Source organism: Kwoniella shivajii, chromosome 8, assembly GCF_035658355.1.
Source record: "Kwoniella shivajii chromosome 8, complete sequence".
Lineage (NCBI taxonomy): Eukaryota > Fungi > Basidiomycota > Tremellomycetes > Tremellales > Cryptococcaceae > Kwoniella > Kwoniella shivajii.
The window spans coordinates 420620-447437 of record NC_085915.1 but is presented as its reverse complement, the minus strand read 5'-3'; the positions used below and the strand labels follow the sequence as shown (position 1 = coordinate 447437).

Here is a 26818-nt window from a genome sequence, read left to right as displayed (position 1 = left end):
CTATCCAACAACATCGATAGATAACAATGTAGGATGCTGAGACCAAAGCGAGGACTTGGTGGTGTGACAATGTTTCGACTGATTATGTAATCACCCACCACTTGAAAGAATTCCATTTACAATAGTTGGCCACCTTAACTTTCGTTGTTGTTATTGTTGACTAATCATCGTTAATTTAATTTCATCTCATCAGGTCTCTCATTCATTCTCATCATCACTCTCTGACTTGGACATCGTAGTATCCTTCAGGAATAAAAGGACCACACCAAAATGGTAAGTTTTCCGGCCATATAGACATCAAAAGTTGTTCTTAATAATTGGTAGTATAACATCGCAATGATAATGAAATACTAACTTTGTTTCTTCATTAATAATGATATCTAGTCAAAACATCACCCAGATTTATTGATGTGCAGGCGACAACCTGGTATTGGTGAGTCTGATTTTCCATACTCCCAACATGAAATTGAGCTTTTAGATCTTGGAGTCTGATCGAAAACTAATTTTGACGTGTGGGCTCTGGCTTAGCTATCGGTCGAATGTGTGAGAAATGCGATGGTAAATGGTGAGTGAATGAGATATCTCTTTCGATTCTCGATCTTTCTCTGGCTCTGGAGATTGATCAAATAGTTTCATTCTCCCATCTCACTCTCTCTGGGGCGACTAGATTTTACTTGATTAGTGGGAGAATACTAATTCATAGCTGGAATACCTTTTTTTTTAATAGCCCAATATGCGATTCATACGTTAGACCCATGACTATCGTAAGGATCTGCGATGAATGTTCATGTGAGTAAATCCATCTTTTTACCTCCATTCAATTACCAATCGTGTGGTATTATCGGTACTGACAATTTGGATCAATTGATCAATTGACTCGACTCTTTATCCTTATTTCTTTCTTGTGAAATATATGTGTAAAATAGTCGGCACAGCAGCTGGAAAATGTATCATCTGTTCATCACCTGGTAAGTTTACATCAAATCGTATCTGAGCACACAGTCGTCCATCCAATTAAAAAATACGAAAACACACACTAATATCGATTATCAATGTGCCATCTTCCAAAATAGCAATTTCAGACGCATATTATTGTACCGAATGTACGAGATTAGAGAAAGATAGAGATGGTTGTCCTAGAATCATCAATGTGAGTTGTTACACCTTTTTTTCCTTTATCGTGCGAGAATCATGCTGATTCGTCAATTGAACCAAAACTTGTAGATGGGCGCAAGTAGAGTAGATGCATTTTACGAAAGGAAGAAATTGGGGTGAGTTAACATTTTCAATGCGTTCATACCTTTAATCTACCCCATATCATTCGTCTGTCAATTGGAAAGCGGTCTCGTAATCAATGCTGACAATATAACCTGATAACGATGATGTCTTGTATAGCTTGGAAAAAGGTGGTGGTTTCAAAAAGGGATAAAACTCCATCTGCCCCTCAATCTCGATTCTATTCTATCATTTCATACTTGTACATCAATAAAATGAATGGGTCTATGCACAACCCCGTTACTTTAGCTCACATTCAAGGAGGCACCAAATTGCAGCGCGACGAGAGGATATGGACATCTTGAATACATTAATACCCACAGTCAAGTGTACATACACGGAGATAAAGATTATGTTCAAAATTGAAATGTAAACTGAATTAAAAAAGGTATAATTGGTAACCTACTTCCCCGCTGTCTGTATCTTTCTTTTTTACGTTTGTTTGCTTGTTTGTTTGATTTACTTTTCCTCCTTTACCTCCTTCAGTCCGATATTAATAATCTACGACCAGAAAAACCATATATATTAACAGGAAAAAGAGGAAAAACACTTTTGCCTTGAGTTATCTCTTGACTTGACCGATGTCTACTTTTATCGCTACCACACGGTGCAGAAAGGCGGATCTTACTTGCTCGCTCTTGCGAGATTTCCGACTGGGATCAAGAAGTGAGAGGTGTCCTTGGTAAGCATACCTGCCAAAGCTGTATAAGCTGCGATAGCTGCTGTAAGCTGTTCACATGAATTATGATGGATCAGCCACTCATTCTTCAGTGCTGCCTCAGTGCCAAAGATCAACTTACAATACCGAAAGCACCACCTGCTTTGTGAACAGTAGCTGATTCAGCGAATTCACCAGCGGCTCTAATTAATGGCAAAACAGAACCAAATCAGTTATTGTTACATCGCATGTCAGATAGGAAAAAAAACGGATAAGATGAAAACCATCATGTAGTGGAATGGTGTGGTGAATGCCACTTACAGAAGCCAGAAAGTGATATCCAAGAAGAAGAATAGAGATACTAAGGCCACTGAAGATCTTAAACAGGCCAAAAGGAAGATGAAAGTGATGATACCCCATGTGGTAAGGTAGAAACCCAAAGCGTTGGAAAGCATAGTTTTATCGGTATAAGCGGCTACAACTCCGAATTGAGGAATGTAAAGAGCTAATTCCGAATCAATTCAACGTATTAGCTTGGATTTGATTTGATGGCGAAATAGAACTCTGTCTTCGTGAGCCAGCAGTGTGTGCGGCAACGTCATTATACCTTATATACCTTGAGTAAGAGGGAGTATGCATTAAAGAAAGAAACTCACTGGAAAAAGAAATCCAGAAACCACCGTAAGAGGAGAAAGCGGTTGCACCAAAAGTATTTCCACAAGCCCATTCTTCGATACCTGCGATAAGTTGAACCAAACCACCATAACCTAATGCCATACCCATGATCACATTGGGTACAGTGACACCTCTTGCAGATACGTTGAAAAGTGATAAGAGGAATGTAGTGCCGGCGAAACTGAGTACAATTGAACGGGACAATGCGTTTGATCAGCTTGACTTGAACAAATAAATTGTGTTTCAAGGGAAAGGGAAAGGGAAAGGAAAAGGAGAAGAGGAAAGGAGAAAGTGTCAAAGCGATCATCACCGATATACCGAGAGATTTGATTCTTATTGATGCTGTGTTGATATATCAAACAGAAACCAATACTCACGAAATCAAACCCAATGGAGCGGGATTAGCGAATTTTCTGTGGAAGACTGGGAAAGCGGGTTGACTTGTATCTACTGGATTACCACCTGGAGTTATGAATCTTGACATTGGTCCACCACCACCTTGATATCCATTGTTACCGCCTGCATGGCCATTGCCGTTACCGTTGTTGTATGTGCCATCAGAAGAAGCGGCATCGTGTCCTCCCAAACCGTGTTCAGCGGCGATCTTGGATTCGTTTACCATTTTGGATTATTTCTCTGCTAATCGATTGTGGATGAATGCTGGGTGAGATCGACAATAACTATTTAGTATATGAATTATGTGGCTGGAGGTATTTGATACTGTATATATATTTGACTGGTTGTTTATTGGTTCTCGCTTGAGAGAAAGAGTATAAAGGAAAAGTTTTGAACTCGATTTGGAATAATTTGGGCGTTTGTTTATATCTTTATATATTTTATGTAAACGACATGTGTCTCTATTTTACGACCCGGACATGTCAAATAACCGAAGAAGTGGAATCTCCATCTCAACCCCCCCCCCCCAGATCCCCAAAAAAGAATGCATTGTTATTTCCCACTGGGTGATTCAGAAGCTTCTAAGATTACTTTCCCAATCGAGCAGCTGCGTCGTTCGTTCGGTGACAGACTGACCTATATCGACCCACTAGTGTGGAATGGCAGTAATAAGTAAAATAAACTTGACTTTGATCATGTGGGTTCTCAGTTCATCCGCCGCAATCACCGGTTATAACGGGAACTCAATCGAATCAGGTCATCATCGGTGGGCGTTTGGCTGCTAGTCAAGACTCCAGAGTCAAAAGAGGTTTCTGTTCAGAAGTGCATGAGAATAGCTTAGCTGCTGGCATAGGTAAAGGTAATAATCGAACATTTCCGATGGGATGACGAACATGCAAGGGGGGGGTAAACCCGGTTAAGATCAAAACCTTTTCAAAAAAAGTCAAGTTGAAACTTTCGTTTTCTACCGAAATCATCCCGATGGTATCCTGCCTCCTCCTTCTCCTAAGCAAATCGCTCAACGACCCAGCCGATGCACTCGTTCAGCTGTATGTGGGAAAAACATAATCCCAGACTGTGTACGTACTGATGATTATCTTGGCATTATGAGATGGTACGTCTTGCGATATATGCGAAGCCGACTAAATCCTAATTCAAAGTGATTGTACGGGTTAAGATACATCGATACATCTACATACAAAAAGCAGAGTGTGCTTTTAGTACTCGTATACAACAATCAGGTGATTTCGACTGACTTGCTACTGGGATTCGACAAAAATTGTTGTGAATAACCGGTTTGAATCATAAACGGTCCCTTGTTCCATTTCTAGCTGGCAGTAACAGGACGTAGTGTTACGACAAATCAACCCCGACATAAGATCAAAGTTTGGAACTTTAGATCGGGATCCCAAGCCTCTCTCCCCTTCATCCTTTCCCTAGGGTTGAAACACGTACAATTCGGTGAATGTTGTGAACAGCCTTCTTAAAAAAACGTTAGCGTACCAAATAAATCTGTAACATTTAACATAATTACCATCGATCATCTTATTCATCATTCACCGTTGAACATGCAAATAATACAATTATATAGGACAACAACATATAGTACAATCTATTTATAAAAGCCGAGAGAGAGAAAGAGATCTTGTAATTATCGTAAAGTACGAGCAAAATATCCGAAGCCTTCGGGGCATTTGTTTATAAAGTGAGTTGATCAGTGACCCCGCCGGTAGATTGGATCATATCCCCTCCGGGCCCCGACATGAACAAACATTTCATTATTGTCTACGAGAACATATGATTAAATTGAGAGTAGATGACTCACCGACCCGCATCAAGGAGGATATAACGCTGGACTAGTGCAGGTCTGAGTAATCGTGTATACCTCAGTGACCACCCAAAACACACATAAATACGTGTCTTTCTAATTCTGTTGTCCACTTCAGCGGGTGAGCTGTGGCTTTTGATTTCCAGTGTAAGCAGCAATTGCGTACTGCCATCACCCTTAGCCTCCTCCTTCATGTAGGATGAAAGATCGTTACTTAATAGTGGTGATACCGTATCATCATTTCCCTGAAATGCCACTAAATCGTTTGGAGGAACCTCCACATTCGCACTTGGGTTTCCACAAAAACCAAAACCGTTGAGCTGCCAAAAACATCTAATCTACCTCAGAAATCATCAAAGTCAGACCATCAAGAATTCGTTTATATTATAATAGTAGTGTTGTGGTGCTTGCATGATCATATCCCATTGTCGCTACCAAATAATCACGTTAAAGCAATATGTCTCGATTCGCAGGAAGGTCATTGGATAAATTCTGGTTCGCATTTTGTGTGGTAAATTTCGACTTTCGCTCATTTTCAAATCGAATCTCTCACTGACTCTCTTCTGACAGCTTCACATTGTATGTTCATTTCATCGATATTTAATAGTCACCATAGTTATTGGAGATCTTAGGCATAAGCTGCCATATCGTATATCTGCGTTTTCGTCCATCAGCTAATACTTGGAATTCGCCCTGTACTTCTCATTGATCTACGTATAGCCAATCTCGCTCTTGTTAGATCTCCAAACACTCTACCCAGTCCATTGGTTAGCCGGCACACCTTTATCAGACTTGTTCAATTACTCAATAACCTTGGCTCGTGATCCGATCTTAGGAGGAGCCTTATCCGGCTCTAAAGAATTCGATTGGTTAAGATATTTCTTTTGGCTAGAAGGATTATTTCAATTACCTTGTTTCGTCATTGGAGCCATTGGATTATGGAATAGTGAGTCACACCTCCTTGCCCACTTTTTGATTCACATAACGAGTAAAGACTGATGAAATGATTTGATCATGATTGGAATAGATGACAAGAGGGTTTATCGTGAGTTCCCATATGCATTGCCCATATACCAGCTAAATAACAGAAAAAATTCTACCTGACTGATTGATTGATACCTCATACAACAATCAGCTATACTTTTAGCATATGGAGCATCAACAGCAACCACCCTCTTGCCTTGTCTAGGAGCGATATTGACAGCTACTCCTAAACCGCCATTCACAAATATCGAATTAATCACTCTGTTAAGTGAATACATCCCATTCTTACTTATCCCATTAGGAATGGCAATCGACATGGCGATCAAATTGGTCAAAATCGTTAATGTCGCTCAGGAAAGGAAGACGGTTTAGATTCTGATTGTGCTTGGATGGAAAAACAAGTCCAAGGAGATTCAATAGTGGAACCAGAAAAGACAAGTGAGAACGCATTGGTGGATTGACAAAAGAATATACGAAGCTGGAATACTGTCGATACACAGACTTATACATTTTTAACAATTAGATGGGTATGTATACGTCCGATACGGGGTAGCGAATTAAAATGATCATATGATGTTGATGCTCTAGCTTGTCATGAATGGCAGTACAAATACAATTTCACATCTAAAAGCTCTAATTCTACACTTCAGTTCCTGCTAGCAAAATACGCAAATAAACCTATTCCACTTAATCCACCTAAAGTCCCAAATACCCTTTTCATGTGATTGTCAACACTTAAAGGTGACTTCCAAACATTGCCATTACCTCCAAATGTCGATTCTCCGGACGAAAAAGAAGAAGAAGAAGACGGTTCCTCACGCTCTTTATCCAGGTCATCTCTATTTCTTGCGGTATTCGGCGATTCTTCCCATTGTGTCGAATATGAAGCATGAGATGATATTGGTAATTCGGATGATTTAGGTGAGATTTCGATTTTGGCTACTGCACCAAAGAAATCTGTCACGAGTATATCTTCAGGTGGTGATGTTGACAAGGACGTTGATATTCCTGGATGAGAGTGAATTTTTGAAGGATCATATATTCCAAACTGAATGTATATTAATCAAGACAAAGATGATATTTGAAGAAGATCAGCCTTCAATTCTCATACGATGATATCGAGGGAGACCCGAATTGAAAGACGAGTAAAAAGTAGAAAGACAGAGCAACTTACGAAATCTTTCAAAGTCTCTTTAGATGTTTTACCTAACGTTTCTAAATACTGTAAAATGTAATGTGTGAATGAATCTATAACAGCCACTCCTATATCCATGTCATTGTGATGCTGGATTATAAGGTATGATCCTACCAGTCAGCGCCTTTTCCATTTATCGTCTCAAGGTGATGACAAAGAGATGAATGCTAACTCACAGAATAACTATTCTCGCCCAAAGCGGATGAGCCAGTGGATATTATCTCAGGTGAATAGAATTTCGAATACATAGTATTAGCTTGACATGTGTCGATTGCGAAAAGCAGTTTGTTGTATCTGGAAGATTGGAGATCTTATGGTCAGTTGCATTGAATCTATGCTCTTATCATCATCCTTTCTCTTCCCTTCAACATCTGACTTACCTTCGCTTCTCCCACATCTGCTCAACAGCATCGGCCACGTCATAAGCTGAAACTTCTTCATTATCTTGAAATTTCAGAAATTCGTTTCCACCATGTCCAGTCATATAAACGAATACATTTGAAGATGAATCTGATAACAACCTTTTACTCCTCGGTACAGTATGATCATGTCGACCTGTTTTTCCAACAGAAACCAAAGATTTCGTCGTTAGCTAGCCTTTACGATGACCTTTATCATTTGGATATACATACAACACCCCTTTGTTGTCGTTCAAGTCATAAATATACGTTAAATATACGAAAAAATAAATGAATGAAAGTATGAACGAATAAATAACGAGACTTACCAGTCAATAACCTTAAGAAACTTTCAACAGTAACTTCATATCCTCTATAATCAACTTGTATACCTTGACCGTATAAATCCATTTCTTTACCTTTATTAGCATAAACAGATGCAGGAAATGAATTTCTCGAATTACACGCTACATCATCTGCTAACATTAAAATTATATTCGAATCTGGTAATCCTAATCTCTTTAATGTACGATACATTGCTAAAGTGTTTGCCATATGCTGTAATTGATTTTTGGGGTTTTACATTGACAGGTTGATTAGCTTATGGTATCAAACGAGACAGCTCGAATCATTTGCCTTTTTCTGACAGGAAGGAAAGGAAAGTTATTATACAACATGGACTCACACGATAATTGAACCAATATCTAGATGAACAAACTAATACAGCCCAATTGTTCGTATGTCCACCAGCATCCGTCGAATTTGAGAATAAATCAGATACTCGAGATTCCAATTGAGGTCTAGAACCGATATTGGACGACGCTATACATAATGGCACAGCAAGTAGAACCCCTAACAGGCTGTACAAGTATCGAAATAACATTGTGCCCGTTTGGAGGGGCCCAGGACTGTATACCTTCTATGCGTAAATGAAAAGCGATTGAGACGAGACAGAAGTACGTATAGTAGTTATAATGAATGATTAACGTTGACCTCTTGTTTTGAATCTGAACCTATTATTATTTCCACTTTCAAAACTCATTCGCGCTGTACTCGTACTCTTCGCTTCATTCCGCATTTTCATCACTTCTCACTTCTCACTTCTCAACTCTCAACTCTGTATTTTGTCTTCATATCAATCAATCAATCAATCAATCAATCAAGCAAACAATCTCCTCAAGTCATCTCGAGTACACTCTCCTCGCCCACACCCCTCCAGACTAAACGACATAGCATACCGTAGCCAACATGTCAGATCTGGAAAACGAGTTACTCGGATTGGCAGAAGATGACCCTACCAGAAGACCATCCAAGAAAAGGCATAATTCAAATGGAGCAAGTAAGAAGAAGACCAAGGCTTTGTGAGTATGATTTGTGTGTAAGATGGATACGCGAGCAAATGAAGCGCTTTGGAAAAGGGGGATCTCGAAGCTGATCTGTTATAACCCATCACTCACAATAGCGAAGAATCCGAATCTGAAGGGGAAGCAGATATGGATTTAGATTCAGATTCAGAAGAAGATGCGATTGATCAAATGGCCGCTGCTGCTTCATCATCTCGTAAACCGAATAAAGCACCAACGAGGAACCCGTATCCGCTTGAAGGTAAATACGTTGATGAGGATGATAGAGAAGCGTGAGTTCATTGATTCTTGTCCTCACTACAATGATCACCGCGAGTCTCAATCTCATTGAGCTGTATCCTATGCTGCATCATGCTTATTGATGCTTTCTAAACTCATAGACTCGAAAACCTTCCCGAAATTGAAAGGGAGAACATCTTAGCTTCTCGTCTTGAGGAAATGCAAAAGTTCAAAGATTCTCAAGCTTTGGATGCAATGTTCAAGACTATTGGCGGGGACGAGAATGATGATGATGACGATGATGGTCCATCTCGAAAAAGAAGTGAGTAAGATACATATATTCTGGACACCTCTTCGATGAGAGTATCATCCCAAATAGTCGGTTTTGATACCATATTGAAGACTGCTGCTTGAACTAGGAAAACATACAAGCGTATCTAAAGAAGCTTCGAGAGCTATGGCAGATTTGAAGAACAAGAGAAAAGCGAAAGATGAACGTGCTCAAAGACGGGTAAGTCTCATTCTTTTTCTCCCATCTCGCCTGCGTATCTATATGTCTGAAGATTGACATTGAACGTTGTCGAGACCAGGCTGCAAGACAAAGTCAACGCAGACCAAGATCTGCTTCCCCAGGGTCCGACAACTCAACTGAAGATGGTGAAATTTCACATTCACAATCGCAATCACAGTCATACTCATACAGACATTCCCCATTACATTCACCTGAAAATAATAAAAATCAATCACCAACCAAAGCTTCTAAAGAAGATTTGGACGGTGTACCTGCCACCAGACAAGAAATCAATTCTGCTAGATTGAGTAGATATGAACTGGTCGATATGATGTACAAAGATGGCTTCGAGGATGTTGTCGTAGGTGAGTTTATCTACAGCTGGCGAGTCTGTGTATCCTTCAAAGATGATCGCTGACGAACTCATGAACCAGGCGCTTATGTAAGATTAATGGCTGGAGAACCTGATGAACAAGGTCGACCAAAATATCGAATTCACAGAATCAAAGGTCAGCTTCTATGATCGGCGACGAGTTTCATCGAGGACACAAGCTGATTTTGCTATTCCCTGATCAGAAGTTGATACATCCGAGAAATTCGGCGCATACAACATCGAATATAAAGGAAGAACGATTCGTGATGCAAGAGGATTGCTGTGTTCATATGGTAAAGCGGCAAGACTGTTCAGAATCGCAGATGTTTCCAACGGCGATTTTGAGGAAAAAGAATTTTCAAGATTTTCAATGACAAATAAAGTGGACAATGTGAAATTGCCTAAAAGAAGCGAATTGAAGAAGAAACATGATGATATCAAAAATCTAAGGGATAGATCTATGACTGATGTGAGTGAATTTATGGCGCCTGGCGATATAAGGAAGACCACAGCTGATTTCCTTTTCCTTTTAGGCCGAGGTAAACAGACAAATCAACACCAGAAAAGCATATGACCCTTCGGCCAATCGATCAGCCTTACTCAAGATCTCACAATTACTTTCAACTCGTGAATTAGCTGTGAGACGTAATGACGTTGGAACAGTCGAAATGATCAATTCTGAAATCATCAAACTAGGTGGTGATCCTTCAACAGGTCAATTAGTCAATGGAGGTGCCGGTGGTTCAGGTGAAGATGATTATGATTTAAGGATTCAAAGGATCAATGAAAACAACAAGAGGAAAACCAAAGAGATGATGACAAAAGCCCATCAAGCTGCTTTGGCTAAAAAGAAAGCTGAAGAAGCTTTGATAAAAGCTAAATCGTAAGTGACATTTCGTTAGATGGGAGTATGAAAGAGATACTGAGCGATTAAATGCTGATTTTGATGATCGATCAATGGACCCATTTATGGATGTTTACTCATCAATAGTAGCGCAAGCATGGAAAGCTCAACAATCATTCCTAAACCTGACGTACCACCCGCATCAGGATTGAAAAAGGGTGAGACTCCACAACAATACGTAGCTAGGACCATTGATCTCGATCTTGGGGATTTCTAAAAGTCCATGCATGTTGTATTTTGTCATAAAACGACCACTCAATCCACGTTTACAATCTTAGCTTGATCTGCAAACAAGCACACATGCTTGATCTTGCTTGCTTGTGAGCTTTGAAAAATGACTGCAGATCGCTTCATGATGGGAGAAATGTCCACTATATTATCAATGAGATGATGTGAGACTCCGAAGTCAAGTATGGTACTTCACATTCACTTTGATCGTTCACCTACGGGAGGTTCGAGTTATCGCTAGCAGAATGTCTGTTATTGTTCTGCATACAGAGGATGGGGTGTCGATGAACCGAGTGACCATACATGATACCGCTACCGCGCAGTGATCATGGGCTATCTGCACAAATCAGACGATACTTCAATGATAATTGATAGTTAAACATTCTCGTCGTCCATCCGTCCCAGCCTATACCATCTCAAGGCCAACGGCTACGGCAATAACGGGTTAAGACGAAGACAATATAGTGATCATTTTTGCTTAGCATTCACATCTCTAATTTTCTAAACACAGGTGATTCAACGTCGAGTGACATTTATATAAACGTGGTTGGAATGGTAGCTTCCATCACGCTGAAACAGCAGCAAGATTAAAGCTAGTATTAACCTAGTCTTCCCTTCTGCTTACATCCGTCACCTTCGCCCGCCCCCCTTTTGCTTCTTCACACCTTCTCTTCCACCGTTCCCACGTTGTCCCCGGATCCCTCTCTTCACGGCTACCCCTGGTTAGTAGTGCAACATTGGACAACGATAAGACAGCTGTACCGCATACATCACTGCATCATAAAAAACATAATTCATCTCGTCACATAAACATATATCAAAGATGATTCTCTTCGAGAATCTACTTAATAAGCGATCAAAGTCAAAACAACAAAATCAAAGCCTTAGAAGGCAGGATAATTGAGAGCTCTTTAAAATCCGGACCTTCACACATACAGCCAATACCCGGCCTTCACACCGATATAAGTCGTATGTAGAAACGGGTGATCGCTGACGGTACCTTACTCCGCTTTGCCCTCTTCGTTGGCTTGCACTTTGGCTTGATCACTCTCTTGAGTCGCTTGTTCCACCAAAGCAGTCACAGCAGCTGCTGTTGGAGCTGAAGGTTTGAGTCCCATACGTGTCGCCACATACTATATGATCGAAAAATGTCGTGATCAGCTAAAGAGCGTATGCGTGGGAAATGTCAAAAAAAAAAGGGGTTCTACACTTACATCTTGAGCAATGACCTCTACACTAGTTCTGAGAACCTCGACTAGTCTCTCTTCTACCCATTCAGACTTCTCATATTCAACATCCATCCAATCACTTGGTGAAGGCTGAGTCACAGTCGTGAATGATAATGAGTGAGTTGGATCTTGTAAAGTCAATAAGAAATACAAGTGTTTAGGTGGTTCTTGTTGGCCACTAGATGTTGATGTAGAAGTCAAGATCGGAGGCTCGAGGTAAGGTAAAGGTGCAAGAAGTGGTTGAAGATGTAGGAATATAGGGACAGTGGTTACTGGTACTTGAGCTGGTTGTTGAAGATGTCAGAGACGATTTTACCTAGGTGATACTCGGTTTGGATCATTTGACTCACGATTAGGTGATTTATTCCTTCCTTTTGGGTTTTGTTCCTCTCTTTGTTTTACACTGTCAATCTCTTTTCTAGCTTCTTCCCATGCCTTTGTCCATCCTTCGTTGATTGGATTTATACTTCTTCCACTAGCATTTTCACCTTCGTCCTCTTGGCCTTCTTCTCCTTCTTGGGTTTTCTCTGAGGAAGAGGAAGCAGATGAAGTAGGAGGTGACCAAACGATGATCAATTCACCACTTTCGGTCTGTTCTAATATCCTTATCCACGCTCGATAGATAACACCTTCGACTCCAGAATAGCCAATCATAGGATGTGTTAACCATAATTCCAATGTCTCGTGAGCAGAAATTGGTGGTGCAACTGTATCTAAAATTGAAGTCAAAGTTGATGTTGTAGTGTTGACTAGATCTTGTCCTATGAGTCACAAAGACATTTAATCAACCATTAGCGTTCGTTCCAGCTGGAAAACAGGTGTCACATTGAAAAGCCTATCCGACTTACTCAATTTCTCCAAATCAACACCTTTGACAATACCACCTAATCTTTCCTCGGCACCTTTTCTCAATTTATTCAGATCTACTCCTGGTACACTAACACCTTTAACACCCAGATTTTCCAGTTGGTTAGTAACACCACTGACACCTTCCTGTCTGACTTTTTTGTATTGTTCATCTGCAACTTTTTGAGCTTGCTGTAAAGCTGATGTAGCAGATGACCAAAAAGATGAAACTCCCCATCCGCCTGAATTCGGTGAGGAAGAAGGTTCGTTAATTGGTTCCGCACCACTACTAGCACCCGAAGGAGCAGGAAGGACGGTGTTAAAAGTAGTAGTCGATGGAGCAGAGACGGGCGTAGACGATCTTGAAGATAATGGTTTGGAACGTTTTTGATTGATTTGAGCTTCCAAAAAGTCTAATGCCTTTTGAGCTTCTTCATCTTCTGCTTGTGGTTTACCATTTCCTCCTCCTTTGGAGGATGAGATAGTAGTCGCTTGACCTAGTTCCCTGGAGGATGACAATGATTTTCTGGAGCTGTCAATTGATTCTCGGGGTGTACCTTCGGTCGCGCTACCAACGTGTGTCGAAGTGGGTGCGGGAACAGAAGATGTCGCGTCTTCTGATTCATCAAGGTTGTCCAAGTTGGACAGGAAGTCGAGTGCTTCTTCAGCTTTGGTCTTCTTTCCTCTGGGTGCCATTTCAGATTGTTGCTAATACTGGATGATATGTAACAGAGGTGAAGATGGAGATGATATCACTGGAAGGTTGACCGGCTATTTTGTAGGCGTTCTCATGAGCACAACTCTTCTGCCAAACAAGGTGTGCCTAACTGTGCTTCTTTTGAACCGTGCTTGGTCCCATGCCTAACTTAACCTTCCCTTCCATCTTTCTCTCATTTCCGTCGGACATTTGCTGGTCCGGCCGCGCTGCAGCTGTTCCGTCGCCTGATGATGATGATGAACATAAGATATAACATCTCCTCAAAAGGCTTTCTGAACGTTTCCTCATCATCTCCATTCTCTTGCAACCTTGCATATAATGACAGTCTCACTATATGCTGTAGCAGACTGTGAGTGTTCTTCCTAACCATCTTGTTTTGAGATCTAGCTGATTGGCTCTTTTTGGTTTCTCAGTCTGCCTCATTCCTGTTGGATTACCTCAAACTTCCGTTGCACGTGAAATAGCCGAAGTGCAAAGGGTATTAGAGAAATCAGGATTAGAGTACAAAGTCAGCTAAACCATTGCGTTGATTCCTATAAAGTAGCTGACAACGATCTTGGTTCTAGCTTCAGTAAGCTCCAACTTCGAGCATCCAGAGGAGGGAGAGAGAGAGAGAGGCAACACACTGACGCAATCTTTTACGATTACCAGTGGTTATGGAACAAATCTTGAAGGACCATGGGATGATGTTGTTCGAGTCATTGGAGAGTGTCATCAGGCCGTACACGATCTGGGTTGTCCAAGAATCGCTGTGAGAAACCTGCTCCTCCCTTCTGGTGATGATATATGCTAAGTTTCTACCGATTTGCAATTGATTTGCATTAGACCGACGTCAGGATAGGTACGAGAACAGATAGATCCATCACTTCAGGTGGTAATGATGGTAAAGTACAAAGAGTTGTAGATATACTCGCTTCGGAGAAAAAGTGACATGGTATTAGTGGCTTATAAAACTGCTAGGTCATCTAGAAGTAGTGAAAACATAACAAATTGATATTTGCATTTTGCATTTGAGTACATCTTGCATATGACAACAAGTCTTATTATTGTCTATCATTCTCTTCTTCTCCTTCAACCAACCATTGAGCGAAATTATCCAATCTCTCTCTTTCTTCTTTCTCGGTTTGTTCATCATCCCCAAATGAAGTGATTCCACCTGATTTACGGAATCTTTCTTTTCCTGTATATATCCCTGCGTATATCTACGAGCTCTCGTGTTAGCCAAAGTCGGAAATGTACGAAAAGTTGAATTCAGCTCACTACTCTTCCATCGAAATATCGGTTGTTCATTTTCGTTACACAAGCTTGAGCAGCGATGGGATCTTTGAATTTAATAGTCATCACTCCATCTTCTTCTTTCTGCAATTGAGATAACAAACAGATAAATCAGCTTGCATTTCATCACTCTCAGAGAATGCACTTAAGAATGCACTTACGTCATATAGTACTACACTGGTGACCTTCCCTAACGTCTCAGCTTCATCCCTCACTTCTTCTTTCAACTCGAGTAATAATCCTGGGTCTTTCGCCAGATCGTCCAGTGTGAACATGCCTTTAAGCACCACGACTCGATTGAATCGATTGGAAAATGGTTTAGGAGCGCCTTCAAGTGGAGCACCGGGATCATCCGAATCATCGTCTGAATGCCAAGCGATTTTACTACGGGGCATTACAGGGCCTTCATTAGCACTTCGGCTTTATCACCAGTCTACGGCGCGGAAATCGGAGGATTAACATGGGAATAGAGGGGGAATTAAGGAGAGGAGATGGCGACAATTAGATAGTGAGCATGAATGAGGGGATAGAACAGGATGACACGGCGGAATAGTTATAGATCAAGATGTCTTAATCTATGAGTTGCCTATGAGGATGTCTCTTCATGATCACAGCGCATGAGTGCAGCTGGTTCGGCCGTGCACAGGGTTTCGAGTCTCTTTCCGCAAATCAACTCACTTTTGCATAGTCTTGATCCTTTTAGTCATTTTATGCTTTTCTTCTGCGGTCAATTTCTTCTTCTCACCTCTCGAATAAGCATGTTCAGCAGAATCTTTCTTATCTTCCTTTTTAGCCTCTGATTTGTCCTTCTCTTTATCTCTATCAGAATATTCTGCAACTTTAACTTTGATATTACCGTATCCTGAACCTAATTCCAATTCTGTATCATCTAGCAGAGTTATAGCTAGATCTACTGAGCCTTCTTTGAAGTACATTATCAAAGCTTCGCCTTTAAATTTACCTTCATCATCATGATATAGCTTGATTCTTGGATTACCTTCATCGTCAATCAACAGGACACCAGCTTTTGTGAATACACTAGCTAACAGATCGACCGTAGTATTCGGTGGTAGATTAGTCACCCACACAGCTGTTTTCTTGATTGCAGGAATTTGTTGTTGCTGTGATTGAGGTTGAAGTTTTGATGTTGATGTTGATGAAGAAGCTTGAGCATTAGGTATTTCTTTCACATCCTTTGTATTTGACGTATAATCTTTTTCACCCTTTTTACGTTTCTTATTACGTTTTTCGTCTCGAGCTACTACTGCATTTGCTGGTGTCTATATGTCATCTATGTGGATTAGCTAAACACTCCTTCTTTCCAAAAAGAAATGGCGAAAGTAAAAGTAAAACACAAAAACGTCACTTACACTCTCATCTACTCCTGCTACGGAATATGCAGCTTGTTGAGCTTTCCATAGCTCTTCATCGATCTAAGAATTATCTCACTTAGCTCCAAATCAACATTTAAGCTATCACGCCAGATTCACTCACCAATGGTATCCAAGCCTGACCCGTCCATTCATATTCCGTTCCATCGTCATCTTCATATTGCCATTTACCTGCGGTCTTGTCGAAATGTACCCTAGGATCCTCTTCGAATTTCCCCGGGATAGGAGCATTCGCTGGCATGTCGCAGGATGTGTATATACCGTTTCACAAGATGCTTCACTGTTTTGTCTTCGCAGATCTTGCTTCCTTGTGTCCTGTGTAGTTGATTCAGTGTATATGTAGAGTGCAAAGGACAGGCGCTACTCGAGTATATGAAGAAAGACAAAAGGAGAAGTTACAGGTTCACTACTACTACTTGAATTGTTATGGGATTCTTGACAAAACGTCATTGATTACATAAACAGGTATCTTCATTCATCCAGCACGTGGCTATTTGGTTCCGTTCATTCCGTTCGAAGTTGGCATCTTGTAATTTATAACTGTCATCTCTTTCACGATGATGTTGTTACATTTATCATTGACTGTCCATCATCCATTTCTGTCATTCTCACCCATCACCTTCTCTGCTACAAACGATACTTCTCTACAAGTAGAGAGAGATGTAAACAGGTCAAGAGACTCATTCAGTCTCTGCGGTTTCGCTATACACTATACACTGAACGACACTGAAGATATCTGTATCTTCCAAAATAACACAATACTCCTTGAACGCGCGACTTTTCCTTGAATTAATATACGACCATATACGAACGCGCTGTCTCCCTCTGACCCACTGATCAACGAATATCAATTCCGATATTCTCTCAACACCTGTATTCAATAATTTATACCAAGACCTCTTGCTTCTCCTGTATCCGACATCGTTAGAATCGATTCTCATCATGCATAGACTAGTCAAAGCGAGATCTCAACATTTCGCTTCTTCACCTAGGAAAACAGCTTCACCGTTAATAACGAAACATACTTTATATAATGGTAAACATCCGCCACCTAAAAGACGTAGATTAGGCTCAGAAGCTTTTGTGATCTCAAGACCAGTTCACAGTTCTCATGACAGCGACTTGACTTCTTCAAATTCGGATTCAGATATCGAAGCAAGTTCAGGTCCAGATGTAGATGACGATGACGAAGATGAAGATGAAGACGAAGACGAATCAATGCTAAAAGCAACAAAGCGAGGTGAAGGTTCTAAAACTCGAAACAGAACAATATTACCGTTAAGTTCAGAGACAGGTCAACAGATGATCAACCAGTCTTCAACGTCTAGAACTAGGAAATCGACTTCTAGACAGTCGACTGCAAATTCCTTTCCAAGCAGAACAATCAAGGGAAAGGGTAAAGCCAAAGCCAAAGCGGAAGTAGATGTCTTCGGCAACGGAAATGGGAGTTTGAATAACGGCGAAGAAGGTGATTCATCTTCTAGTCCAAGGAAGAGAAAGAGATCTTACAGAGATCCGGATTCAAGTGAGGATTCAGGTAGCTGGATTGAAATGGATGAAGATGAAGTGAAACCTGAATTCATTGCTGAAAGTGAGTCATGTCCGGCAGCACCGCTTTGCTTTTCACACGATTTCGGTGCTGAATATGCTTTTCACTCTTATAGGTGACCAACATCTGATAGATAGCGCACCTGCAAGTGCGCTGATACGGTTACGGAAAGCTGAACTTGTAAGATTATGGAAAGTAGCGGGAATGTGGAACGAAGAGGACGAAGTGGGATCTATATCATCGATTGACGAGGATGGCGAGACTGGAATGGGAAAAAAGGAGCTCATCGACGGCTTGATAGCAGCAGTAAGGAGACGTTTTCTCATTTCCCTGCTGAATAACACTGATAGCTTGTGGCGCTCATTTAGCGGAACTCCTTCGATCGTCTCATCTCCCCTCTTCCCTCTTCATCACCAAGGCGTATGTCTCCCCGACGGAAAACTACACTCGAATCTAATTTGGAAATGAAACGACTTCGCTCGTCAACTTCATCTTCACTGCAACATACACCTATATCCTCTTCATCCTCAACGAATACCGGTCCGGCCCGCGGGCGATCAATCGTAGACACTGATGCGACACCAAAGGCAAATCCTCGGACGAGATCAAGAGTAAGGTTGGCAGAAACGACGTTGATCCGTACCGCGCCCAGACGAACGAAGGACCGAAGGAAATCTATGGCGAGAAACAACGGCTTTAGAGGAAGGAGTAAAAGTATGGGTGAGGAAAAGGCGGATAAAAAAGCTAGATTTGGTGATGATGTCAAAAGTCCTGCTAAGGGCTTGATAGAGTGAGTTATGAGTCGGCCGTTGTCTTCGGTTTATACATGACTAATTCGAGTGTTTCACGCAGCCGCCGGACAAGGCGATCTTCAACTCTCTCGTCTGCATATACAACAACCGATACTTCACAAGGTGAAGACTCCCGTCCGTCTCGTCAAACTCCACACCAACTCAAAGGACCAGCCGCAACCCGCGGACGTACTCCTGCTCGGATATCTCGGAAATCCCAAACGAGACAATCAAGGTCCACACCTGGTAAACAGCTTGCCAACGGTAATGCCGCATCTGAAGACACGGAAGAGGAGTTGGAAGATGACGAACCGACACCTCTGGTTAACAGACTTCGTCCTCGAGGTGCGCGAGCCAGCTTCATCAAGGAATTATCAAGTGAGGTGGATGCCGATGACGAAGAAAATGAAGAGGATGGAGATGCAGATGCTATGACTGTTCAAGAGGAGGATTTGGAAGAACTGGATGGCTCGTCTGCTCCATCAAGAAGATTGCGAAGTCGTGATAAGCTTATGGATACGGATGTGCCATCAGTCATTGCAACGAAGAGTCGATCGCTGCCAAGTCGAGGAGCCAAGAAGAAGGCTATTGAAGCATTGAAGGGCGGGGAAAGTGATACAGAAATGGACATAGACGAAGAGATGACAATTGAAGATGGGGAGGTTACAGATGAGACCGAGGACGAAAATATGGACAACAGCGACGGTATGTAAGATTTTCATCTCACTATCTCTGCGGACGCTGATAAGGAGCACACGGAACAGAAGACCGTCCTCGAACTCGAGCCCAGGATAAAGGGCAAGTGCCCACCTCACAACCCTCCACTCCTCCTCGTCGACAAACCCGTCGTACTTCCCGTCACTCTCCAGATCAAAACATATCAGACAATGACAACGATGGGGAAAACGAAGCACCGGAATCTGATATAATTGCAGCAACTAATTCGCTTTCATCGCAACTTGACGAGGATGTCCAAGTCACTCCTGCGCCCGTACATACCACTCGATCAGGCAAAGCATTCGGAGTCATGCAGAGTCGAAAGAAGAGGCTCAGACAGGAAGCACGAGATGATCCAGATATGGAAGAGGACGAAGAAGAAGATGATGAAGATGAGGAGGATGAGGAGACCGATGTGGACGAATCATTTGAAGCAGGCGAGTTTTTGTTCCGCTTGAGGAAATGGAGTGCTAAGCTGACAATTTGCTCCCCAGATGTCGATCTCACAGACGCGACTGTCGCATCTCTCACACGTCTACTTCGAGATGAGCTTGTCCAGATGTGCGAAAGTCGAGGCATCGAAGTAGGAGGAACAAAACCTCAACTAGCAAAAGCTTTACTGGAATGGAGAGATGAGCAACAAGGTTCAGGACCAAAATCTGATCCATCTTCCCAAGCCACAGCAAGACCATCATCATCGTCGAAATCATCAAGAGCCAAAAAATCCAAACAGAAGAAAATCATACATGCCATCGGATCTAACGTGCATGTTCCTGGTAAAACCACACCAGTGTTGCTAAGAGACCATATACATGCGAATGACCCTGCTACTCCTCCCATCTCAGATGAATCCAGACCTGTAGGGTCAGAAGCGGAACTCAACTTGGATCTACAAGAATTAGGTCTAGAAGATTCCGTTATCAAACCCTCGCAACTGATCAAGAACGAGAAGATAGGTTCGGGTGGTTTTAAAGAGTATGTAATGATCTGGTTGCTATCGACTATCGAATTGAAGGAATGTTTGTTGACGTTCACTTTGACACAGTGTGTTTGTAGGTAAACTGAGAGGTAGAAAAGTAGCTATCTCGGAATTTCGAGAGCATTTGTCTGAGAGTGAGTCATTATCCTCTCCTTGGTCATTCGCGAGCTTTTTGTTCGACTAATCGTGCCACACAGTGGATATCCGAGAACTCAAATTACTGGCTGAGTTCAGTCATCCTAATATTGTTCGATTTGTGAGCCCATCTTCGGTCGGATGATGACCCTGAAACTGACGACGTCCTGCGTAGCGAGGCATCTGTATACCGGAAGACTCATCCCAAGTACCTTGTATGCTAGTCAGCGAGTTATGTGAAAATGGAGATCTCTTCGATTATATAGTAAGTGTCTCCATGATTATGATGCAGCGGCAAAGACATTCCGAAGCTGATTGCCATCACTACTTAGCGAAACGTCCCTTGTCCATCACTTCGAAGGGTTCTACAGTTGATGCTTGACATAGCGAGAGGGTTAGAGTATCTGCACACAAGGAAACCGTCGATCATTCATCGCGATTGCAAATCATCAAACATATTGATAAACAGGTCAGGTCAGGCCAAAGTTGGAGATTTCGGCCTAGCAAGGGTGAAAAATTCAACGAGGTCAATGATCAGATCTCTGGTTGGTACGGTAAATTGGCAAGCACCAGAACTATGGCATCCTCATCCAAGATATGATTATAAAGTGGATGTTTTCAGTGCTGGCATGGTCTATTGGGAGATGATGGCTGGCTGGACAGGAGACAAGGTGAGTTTATAGCTCCAATGTCTACTTCGTCAAATCTGAAGCTAGACTGACTCTTTGCCGAATTTCACCTAGAAATACCCCTGGGAGGGCCATAACGAACATTACATTTACGACGCTGTAGGAGCGAAACACCGACGGCCATCGATCAACGGATTGAGAAAACATTGGGGTGATGAGCCCGTCAACCTGATGGAAAGGATGTGGCACCAGGACCCTGCCGAACGACCTACGATGACTGATGTGGTTGCAGATCTGGAGAGTCTTATAGCTGAATTGAGGTAGATGGAGGGATGAAAGGGGAACAGAGGGGCGACAAGGGGGGAGCGGCGGAAGATCAAGCATGGTCTCAAAATCAACGACATGTCACATAACACTTTCATTCTTACTCATTCAATCATGTTTCTTGTTTTCCTTATACTTTACATATCACGAGTCCCCCTACATCCATTGGCTCCATTCAATGTATCATTTACTTTATATAAACTCTCTTTCCACAGCGCATGTATGCATGTAATGCATGAGATTCCCTCATACTGTAAATGGGGGTAGCAGATAGCGTCCACGAGTTCCCAACCAATGATATCTCCGTAATTTCCCGACGACGAGGCACTTTGATTCCGTTGATGGGATTGACATGTACCATCTCTTTCCTTTTGGGTTTTAGTTTTGAGATGGACCAGTCAAATCAAAGCAATACAACAAATAACAATCGATTTGTCCATCATAAAAATCGGTCTTTGCAACACTCATCTTCACTTCTGCCTTCCTTCATCATCAACGCAGCTACGTCGACAATCAAAATGGCCATTGAGAACCAACAAACAGCTGCCGCTCCAGTAGAAGAGACAACTTCTCTCTTCTCAAGTTTGGTTTCGTACTTTGTACCTACGTGAGTCGTCTATCTGCACTCTCCACTAATGACCAAGGGGGAAAGAGAAATTATGAGACTAGGAGTCGGCGACAGTGAAGGAGTCAAGGGAAAAGCAAAAGACTGGAGTATGGAAGTACCAATGAGATTGGAGACAATCGTGTGATTAAGTGCGGTGTTGAAGATTCGGTTGGAGTGAGAGTAGAAAAGGAGAAGAGTCGTACGAAAATCGATAAAAAAAATGTCCTTCATGAAATATACAAAAATACGCAAAGACCTAACAATGAGATATCGAGAGAGGCTGACACCGCGTTGGACTGGATAGCGCCCACGCAGAGGCACCTGAGGAATCAGACGAGCCTGCTGAAGAAGCAAGTGAAGAGCCCGCAGAAGAGGAAGAGGAGGAGGAGGAGGAACCAGAGGACGTGAGTCATATCGTATTTCATTTTTGTCGCTTCGATGGATGCCCCACTTCGAGATAAAAGGAAAGGGGTGGTGGTATCTTGGACGAATCTGTGACGATGCTTACAATATTGTGCTCCACTCTCTCGAAACTTTCGATACACAATACACGATACATGATACACGATTTCTCGATCTAACCATCCACTTCGCCTACCGCGTCAATTCGAATTATCTGGTCTGATCTGAACCAACTCTTGTGTCGATATATCTGTTCTTGATCATCTACATTCCGTCCTTAAATCACTGCATCGTTTTTCATTCATCTCACAATATCGATCTATCGATCCATCTGCATTCGTTCAACCATACCTCATTCGCAAACCACATCGCTAATCTAAATACCTTCGTCGCATCGACCAACTAAACTTGCGCTGTTACCCTGTCGCGGAACGCAGATCGCACCCGCTATCAGAGAAGAATGTGAGACAAAAACATGTGCCGATCACGTTCACCACTTCAAACACTGTCAAGAGAAAGTTGAAGCTGGAAAAGGATTCCCAGGAGAAGATTGTGTCGAGGAATTTTTCCATGTCTTACACTGTGTTGACGTGAGTGACTGTTCTTCATTCTTGTCGGTTTCTTGCCGTTGGGATTAGGAAATCGATGCTTGGGGTCGTGAGCTCGTTCCAGGCAGAAGAAACCAAATATCAGTGAAGGGACACATATCACATGCGACATCCAAGTTGTTGGGCTGTCAAGTGGTCATTCCAAGGGGAACGTTCAAATGATTCTGTTGAGAAGGATTCTGATCTACGAAAACATACTGATTCTGTCCTATGATACATCGCAGGCATGTGCCGCACCCAAGATCTTCAAGAAGCTCGCTTGAGTCAACTCATCTATTTCGGATGGATATAGGATATGGAGGGGTTTGATCGTTGAGACTTTTAGAGCTTGTGGATTGGGGGTCTTTCTTTTCTCTTCTACTAGAGACAGGACGACTAGTCGGTCCTTAAAGTAGTGCATTATATAGCATGAGATGCAACAATCTTACCTTTACTTCATCATCTCATAACTTTTACTTATAAACAGAACATGTCGATTCTAATTATACTTCAGCATCGGAAGCGAGGAGGGGATGGGGGAAGATCAATCCAGCGTCATGAGGGGAGTATCTTATCGCTCAGAATGCAATCATCCTTGAGATTTCATGATGAGGCTATCATCAGGAAAAACAGCCGGGTCTAACAAATAGATATGCATTCCAGCAAGGATACATCCTGATGCTAGACCATGATCAAGCAATGACATCAAAATTTCTGGCGACAATGGCAACACATACAGATACAAGTACAACATTTCGAGCAATCCATATCACTTTACTTGATCTAATCAATTGGCATTCCTTCTAGTCTTTCCTTCAATCCCTCCCAGACACTTTCTAATTGCTTGATACCATGAATTTGATCTTGAGTGAATTCTCTCCAGCCTAGTGTCGTCTGAGCAGCTTGACGAGAATGATGCACGACCGATAGTTCATGCCACATACAGGCTCTGATAAATACCCTACGTGACAGTGAATTGCTTATTGAAGAGTTGTCTTGGTCGGTTGCTGGATAAAGCGATGATATCAACATGCGATCTCGATGTCAAACCAAGCGAGGCGGATCGTAGTTATTTAGATGTTTGGATAAGAAACAGTGGAAGATAAGTAAAATCAACTCACCTGCAACAAGCTTATCAACTTCACTTTCCCAGCCAGGTTTCGCAGCATTCTTCAAACTGTCAATCTTCTTGGTTCTACTATCCACCTTCTTCCTCAGTGCCTCGACATTATCTTTCGATAACTTGTCGTGCCTGATGTACAGATCTCTGAATGATAAATATAGATCGCGAGTCGATTTGAGAGATTCGATATGCTTTGTGATTACCGTTACCTAAACACGCACACCGTGACAGTCCTGTCAGTTTTCAACTTGCTCCCTTCCAAGGGTCAAGGGCTACAGCTTGACTCACCCTTTTCTCATCTTCTTCGGCTGCTCTAGTCCAACTTTCACCTATTTCACCTAGTCCATTACTTACACCTTGACATAAAGAACAACCTTGGTTATTCTCAGGTAAACATCTAAAACAACTTTTATTGATAGTTTCACCTATACTTTGAAGACTCATAGCTATCCTACTTGAATCACCTGAATGTACTTGTAGTCTCGCTAATCCGCGTTCCGCTAGGACGACTAATTTCTGATAGGATCCTAATATAACAGGTAGATTGCCTCTTAATATACCTAATTTCTCGTCTAGATCTGATGGGATAGCCATTTCTTGTGCAGGATTCAATTTCTTGCTGGAAGATTCTTCTTCTGTTGAAACTTTGGTCCTTTTCCTCCATGATTCGAACGACGGTTCTGTCAGGAACACATTCAATGCGCCATCATCTTTTAAGACTGGATGATTCACAACGAAATTTATGAATCGTCTTAATGCTTTGCGGCGTGATTCAAGGAATGTTGCATCGGCTTTGTAATTAGGATACGGATTGATCAGCTTCCACTATTTTTGGGTAAGAATGCATAATAGGAGACTCACCTCCTATGCGTTTTGGCGGTAAAGCTGGTAACAATCGGAATGGCTGCGTATTAGTTGTCAGCACTGACAGGCCCAAGACAGAATTTACTCATGGCAGATATGAACACCGGAAACTCACGTAGCGTTTGATGAGACAATCTAATAACCAAACGAAATCACTGTATCTTCTTGATACAGCACCACTTGAGCGTTTCTGCAAATCAATTATCAGAAATCTGCCACTTTTTACGTGTCTCACCATGTTGATCTGATTGTACTTACGTCCGATTCAACTCTGTATTTCTGCAAGAACCACCCTTCTTTTTCTGGTATTAGAGTCACATCCACCGTTTCCAATTTCTTCCAATACCCTAATTGACTTTCATCTACAATTCCATCTGATCTAAATGCGCTTCCATTTCCACTGTATCCACTTGATATGTGACCTTGACCTGGACCAGGTAACGTATCCGACGCAGGAATCTGGAATCCATTTTCACGAGGCGCCGTATCCCATGCGTTGAAAGCTGTTGAAGCTGAAGGTGTAATCGGATGATTTATGTCACTTGATTCGAATCCATTCGAGGGTGCAGACAGCATGTTATCATTGTTGATATGGTTGGTGGGAGACGGAAGAGAAGATGAAGAAGAAGGCTTCAAATCAGGTAAAGGAAGATGAGGTAATGAAGCTGATAATTTCTCAATTGAGATATCATCATCTTCAGCAGGTGATGATTGTGCGTATGCGACTAATGCCAAAGCACAAAAGAATTCTTGTCTTGTCAAAGATGATTTATCACGAGATGTGAGGTTGATTATCTTTCAATACGCAAAGATGCTGTCAGTTGCGGTCTATTTTCCGTTTTGGTGGAAGATGACATCTGATTACGATGAGTGAACTCACCTTCTCAACCGTCGTCGCTGGTAGTTTGGAAGTAGAAAGTAATCTATGTACAGAAGCCAACGATACGCTTCCTAATGCGTTGGGTTCGAGTTGATCAAACAGCGATACATAGACAGCAGGTGGATCATCTGTACATTCATGATTGAAATTCGCGTCATGAGTCTCATTCCTTCCCTATGTCCGTTCAAGGTGTTGAATATCTTTGAGGAACTCACTTATGAGTCCATTTAAGCCTTCTCTTCCAGAAGAAGTATTTGCAGTAATACCTTCTCTTATCTCTTCGACACTACCCCTAGGAGTCCCAGATCTAGCTGGACTAGGGACTGCAGACCATGGATCAACATCACCAAATCCGGCATGACCAGGTACAGGAGTAGACGAGGCTAATGGATCGTTGTATCCTGAACTTGATAACCCAGGTGAAGATAAGAATGCCGATGATGAGATAGGTGCTCCACCCATTCGTCGAGGTGCGTTGAACATGACGCTGAGGATGAATCCGTTACTGGTCACTCGTCTCTATCTATCAAAGAGAGAGAACCAAAAGCGAAGTGTAAAGTAAAGTCGATATCATCTACAGTTCACTTTCTACCATTCAGTTTAAATCCCATCCTTCACCTGAAACGTCACTTCGCTGTCGCTTTGACCCGATCGGCAGTATTCGTTGGGGTTACGTAATACACATTCAGCCCATGATCATAACCGGTTAATGACGATAGGATACACCGAAACATTGAAAGGCCATTTGCTGTGGTCTCTTCGTC

General features: G+C 42.0%; 11 protein-coding genes across 11 annotated transcripts; 6 read left to right on the top strand and 5 right to left on the bottom strand.

Annotated features, from left to right (window-relative positions):
* Positions 1-408: 408 nt before the first annotated feature.
* Positions 409-1429, top strand: IL334_005933 (PHD finger-like domain-containing protein 5A; the record flags this gene model as incomplete). Its single annotated transcript, XM_062937639.1, has 7 exons — positions 409-433; positions 529-565; positions 728-789; positions 927-968; positions 1074-1150; positions 1225-1271; positions 1396-1429. The coding sequence occupies 7 exons, from the start codon at positions 409-411 to the stop codon at positions 1427-1429; spliced, it is 324 nt and encodes a 107-aa protein (XP_062793690.1).
* Positions 1430-1899: 470 nt separating this feature from the next.
* On the bottom strand, positions 1900-3230 carry IL334_005932 (uncharacterized protein; the record flags this gene model as incomplete). The annotated part of the gene is made up of 5 exons (XM_062937638.1): positions 1900-2004; positions 2076-2136; positions 2255-2438; positions 2590-2789; positions 2986-3230. The coding sequence occupies 5 exons, from the start codon at positions 3228-3230 to the stop codon at positions 1900-1902; spliced, it is 795 nt and encodes a 264-aa protein (XP_062793689.1).
* A 2059-nt stretch (positions 3231-5289) lies between these two features.
* IL334_005931 (uncharacterized protein) lies at positions 5290-6188 on the top strand (the record flags this gene model as incomplete). The annotated part of the gene is made up of 4 exons (XM_062937637.1): positions 5290-5343; positions 5553-5778; positions 5860-5877; positions 5968-6188. The coding sequence occupies 4 exons, from the start codon at positions 5290-5292 to the stop codon at positions 6186-6188; spliced, it is 519 nt and encodes a 172-aa protein (XP_062793688.1).
* A 274-nt stretch (positions 6189-6462) lies between these two features.
* Positions 6463-8292, bottom strand: IL334_005930 (uncharacterized protein; the record flags this gene model as incomplete). The annotated part of the gene is made up of 6 exons (XM_062937636.1): positions 6463-6864; positions 6991-7101; positions 7188-7305; positions 7392-7566; positions 7739-7967; positions 8095-8292. 6 exons carry the CDS (start codon positions 8290-8292, stop codon positions 6463-6465), a joined length of 1233 nt encoding a protein of 410 aa, XP_062793687.1.
* Positions 8293-8657: 365 nt separating this feature from the next.
* On the top strand, positions 8658-10997 carry IL334_005929 (uncharacterized protein; the record flags this gene model as incomplete). The annotated part of the gene is made up of 9 exons (XM_062937635.1): positions 8658-8770; positions 8872-9045; positions 9154-9314; positions 9412-9503; positions 9583-9868; positions 9938-10012; positions 10080-10345; positions 10410-10759; positions 10871-10997. The coding sequence occupies 9 exons, from the start codon at positions 8658-8660 to the stop codon at positions 10995-10997; spliced, it is 1644 nt and encodes a 547-aa protein (XP_062793686.1).
* A 1012-nt stretch (positions 10998-12009) lies between these two features.
* Positions 12010-13779, bottom strand: IL334_005928 (uncharacterized protein; the record flags this gene model as incomplete). Its single annotated transcript, XM_062937634.1, has 4 exons — positions 12010-12141; positions 12223-12521; positions 12588-12998; positions 13086-13779. The coding sequence occupies 4 exons, from the start codon at positions 13777-13779 to the stop codon at positions 12010-12012; spliced, it is 1536 nt and encodes a 511-aa protein (XP_062793685.1).
* A 340-nt stretch (positions 13780-14119) lies between these two features.
* IL334_005927 (uncharacterized protein) lies at positions 14120-14731 on the top strand (the record flags this gene model as incomplete). The annotated part of the gene is made up of 4 exons (XM_062937633.1): positions 14120-14150; positions 14215-14302; positions 14453-14552; positions 14627-14731. 4 exons carry the CDS (start codon positions 14120-14122, stop codon positions 14729-14731), a joined length of 324 nt encoding a protein of 107 aa, XP_062793684.1.
* A 113-nt stretch (positions 14732-14844) lies between these two features.
* Positions 14845-16708, bottom strand: IL334_005926 (uncharacterized protein; the record flags this gene model as incomplete). Its single annotated transcript, XM_062937632.1, has 6 exons — positions 14845-15003; positions 15062-15160; positions 15238-15460; positions 15755-16356; positions 16447-16509; positions 16571-16708. 6 exons carry the CDS (start codon positions 16706-16708, stop codon positions 14845-14847), a joined length of 1284 nt encoding a protein of 427 aa, XP_062793683.1.
* A 701-nt stretch (positions 16709-17409) lies between these two features.
* Positions 17410-21591, top strand: IL334_005925 (uncharacterized protein; the record flags this gene model as incomplete). The annotated part of the gene is made up of 11 exons (XM_062937631.1): positions 17410-18058; positions 18132-18322; positions 18385-18806; positions 18869-19512; positions 19572-19961; positions 20019-20499; positions 20570-20637; positions 20701-20759; positions 20814-20903; positions 20971-21309; positions 21382-21591. The coding sequence occupies 11 exons, from the start codon at positions 17410-17412 to the stop codon at positions 21589-21591; spliced, it is 3543 nt and encodes a 1180-aa protein (XP_062793682.1).
* Positions 21592-22109: 518 nt separating this feature from the next.
* On the top strand, positions 22110-23471 carry IL334_005924 (uncharacterized protein; the record flags this gene model as incomplete). The annotated part of the gene is made up of 4 exons (XM_062937630.1): positions 22110-22198; positions 22503-22602; positions 23038-23190; positions 23433-23471. The coding sequence occupies 4 exons, from the start codon at positions 22110-22112 to the stop codon at positions 23469-23471; spliced, it is 381 nt and encodes a 126-aa protein (XP_062793681.1).
* A 499-nt stretch (positions 23472-23970) lies between these two features.
* IL334_005923 (uncharacterized protein) lies at positions 23971-26537 on the bottom strand (the record flags this gene model as incomplete). Its single annotated transcript, XM_062937629.1, has 8 exons — positions 23971-24194; positions 24309-24519; positions 24599-25101; positions 25172-25214; positions 25290-25364; positions 25433-25969; positions 26055-26182; positions 26270-26537. The coding sequence occupies 8 exons, from the start codon at positions 26535-26537 to the stop codon at positions 23971-23973; spliced, it is 1989 nt and encodes a 662-aa protein (XP_062793680.1).
* Between the last annotated feature and the right edge of the window lie 281 nt (positions 26538-26818).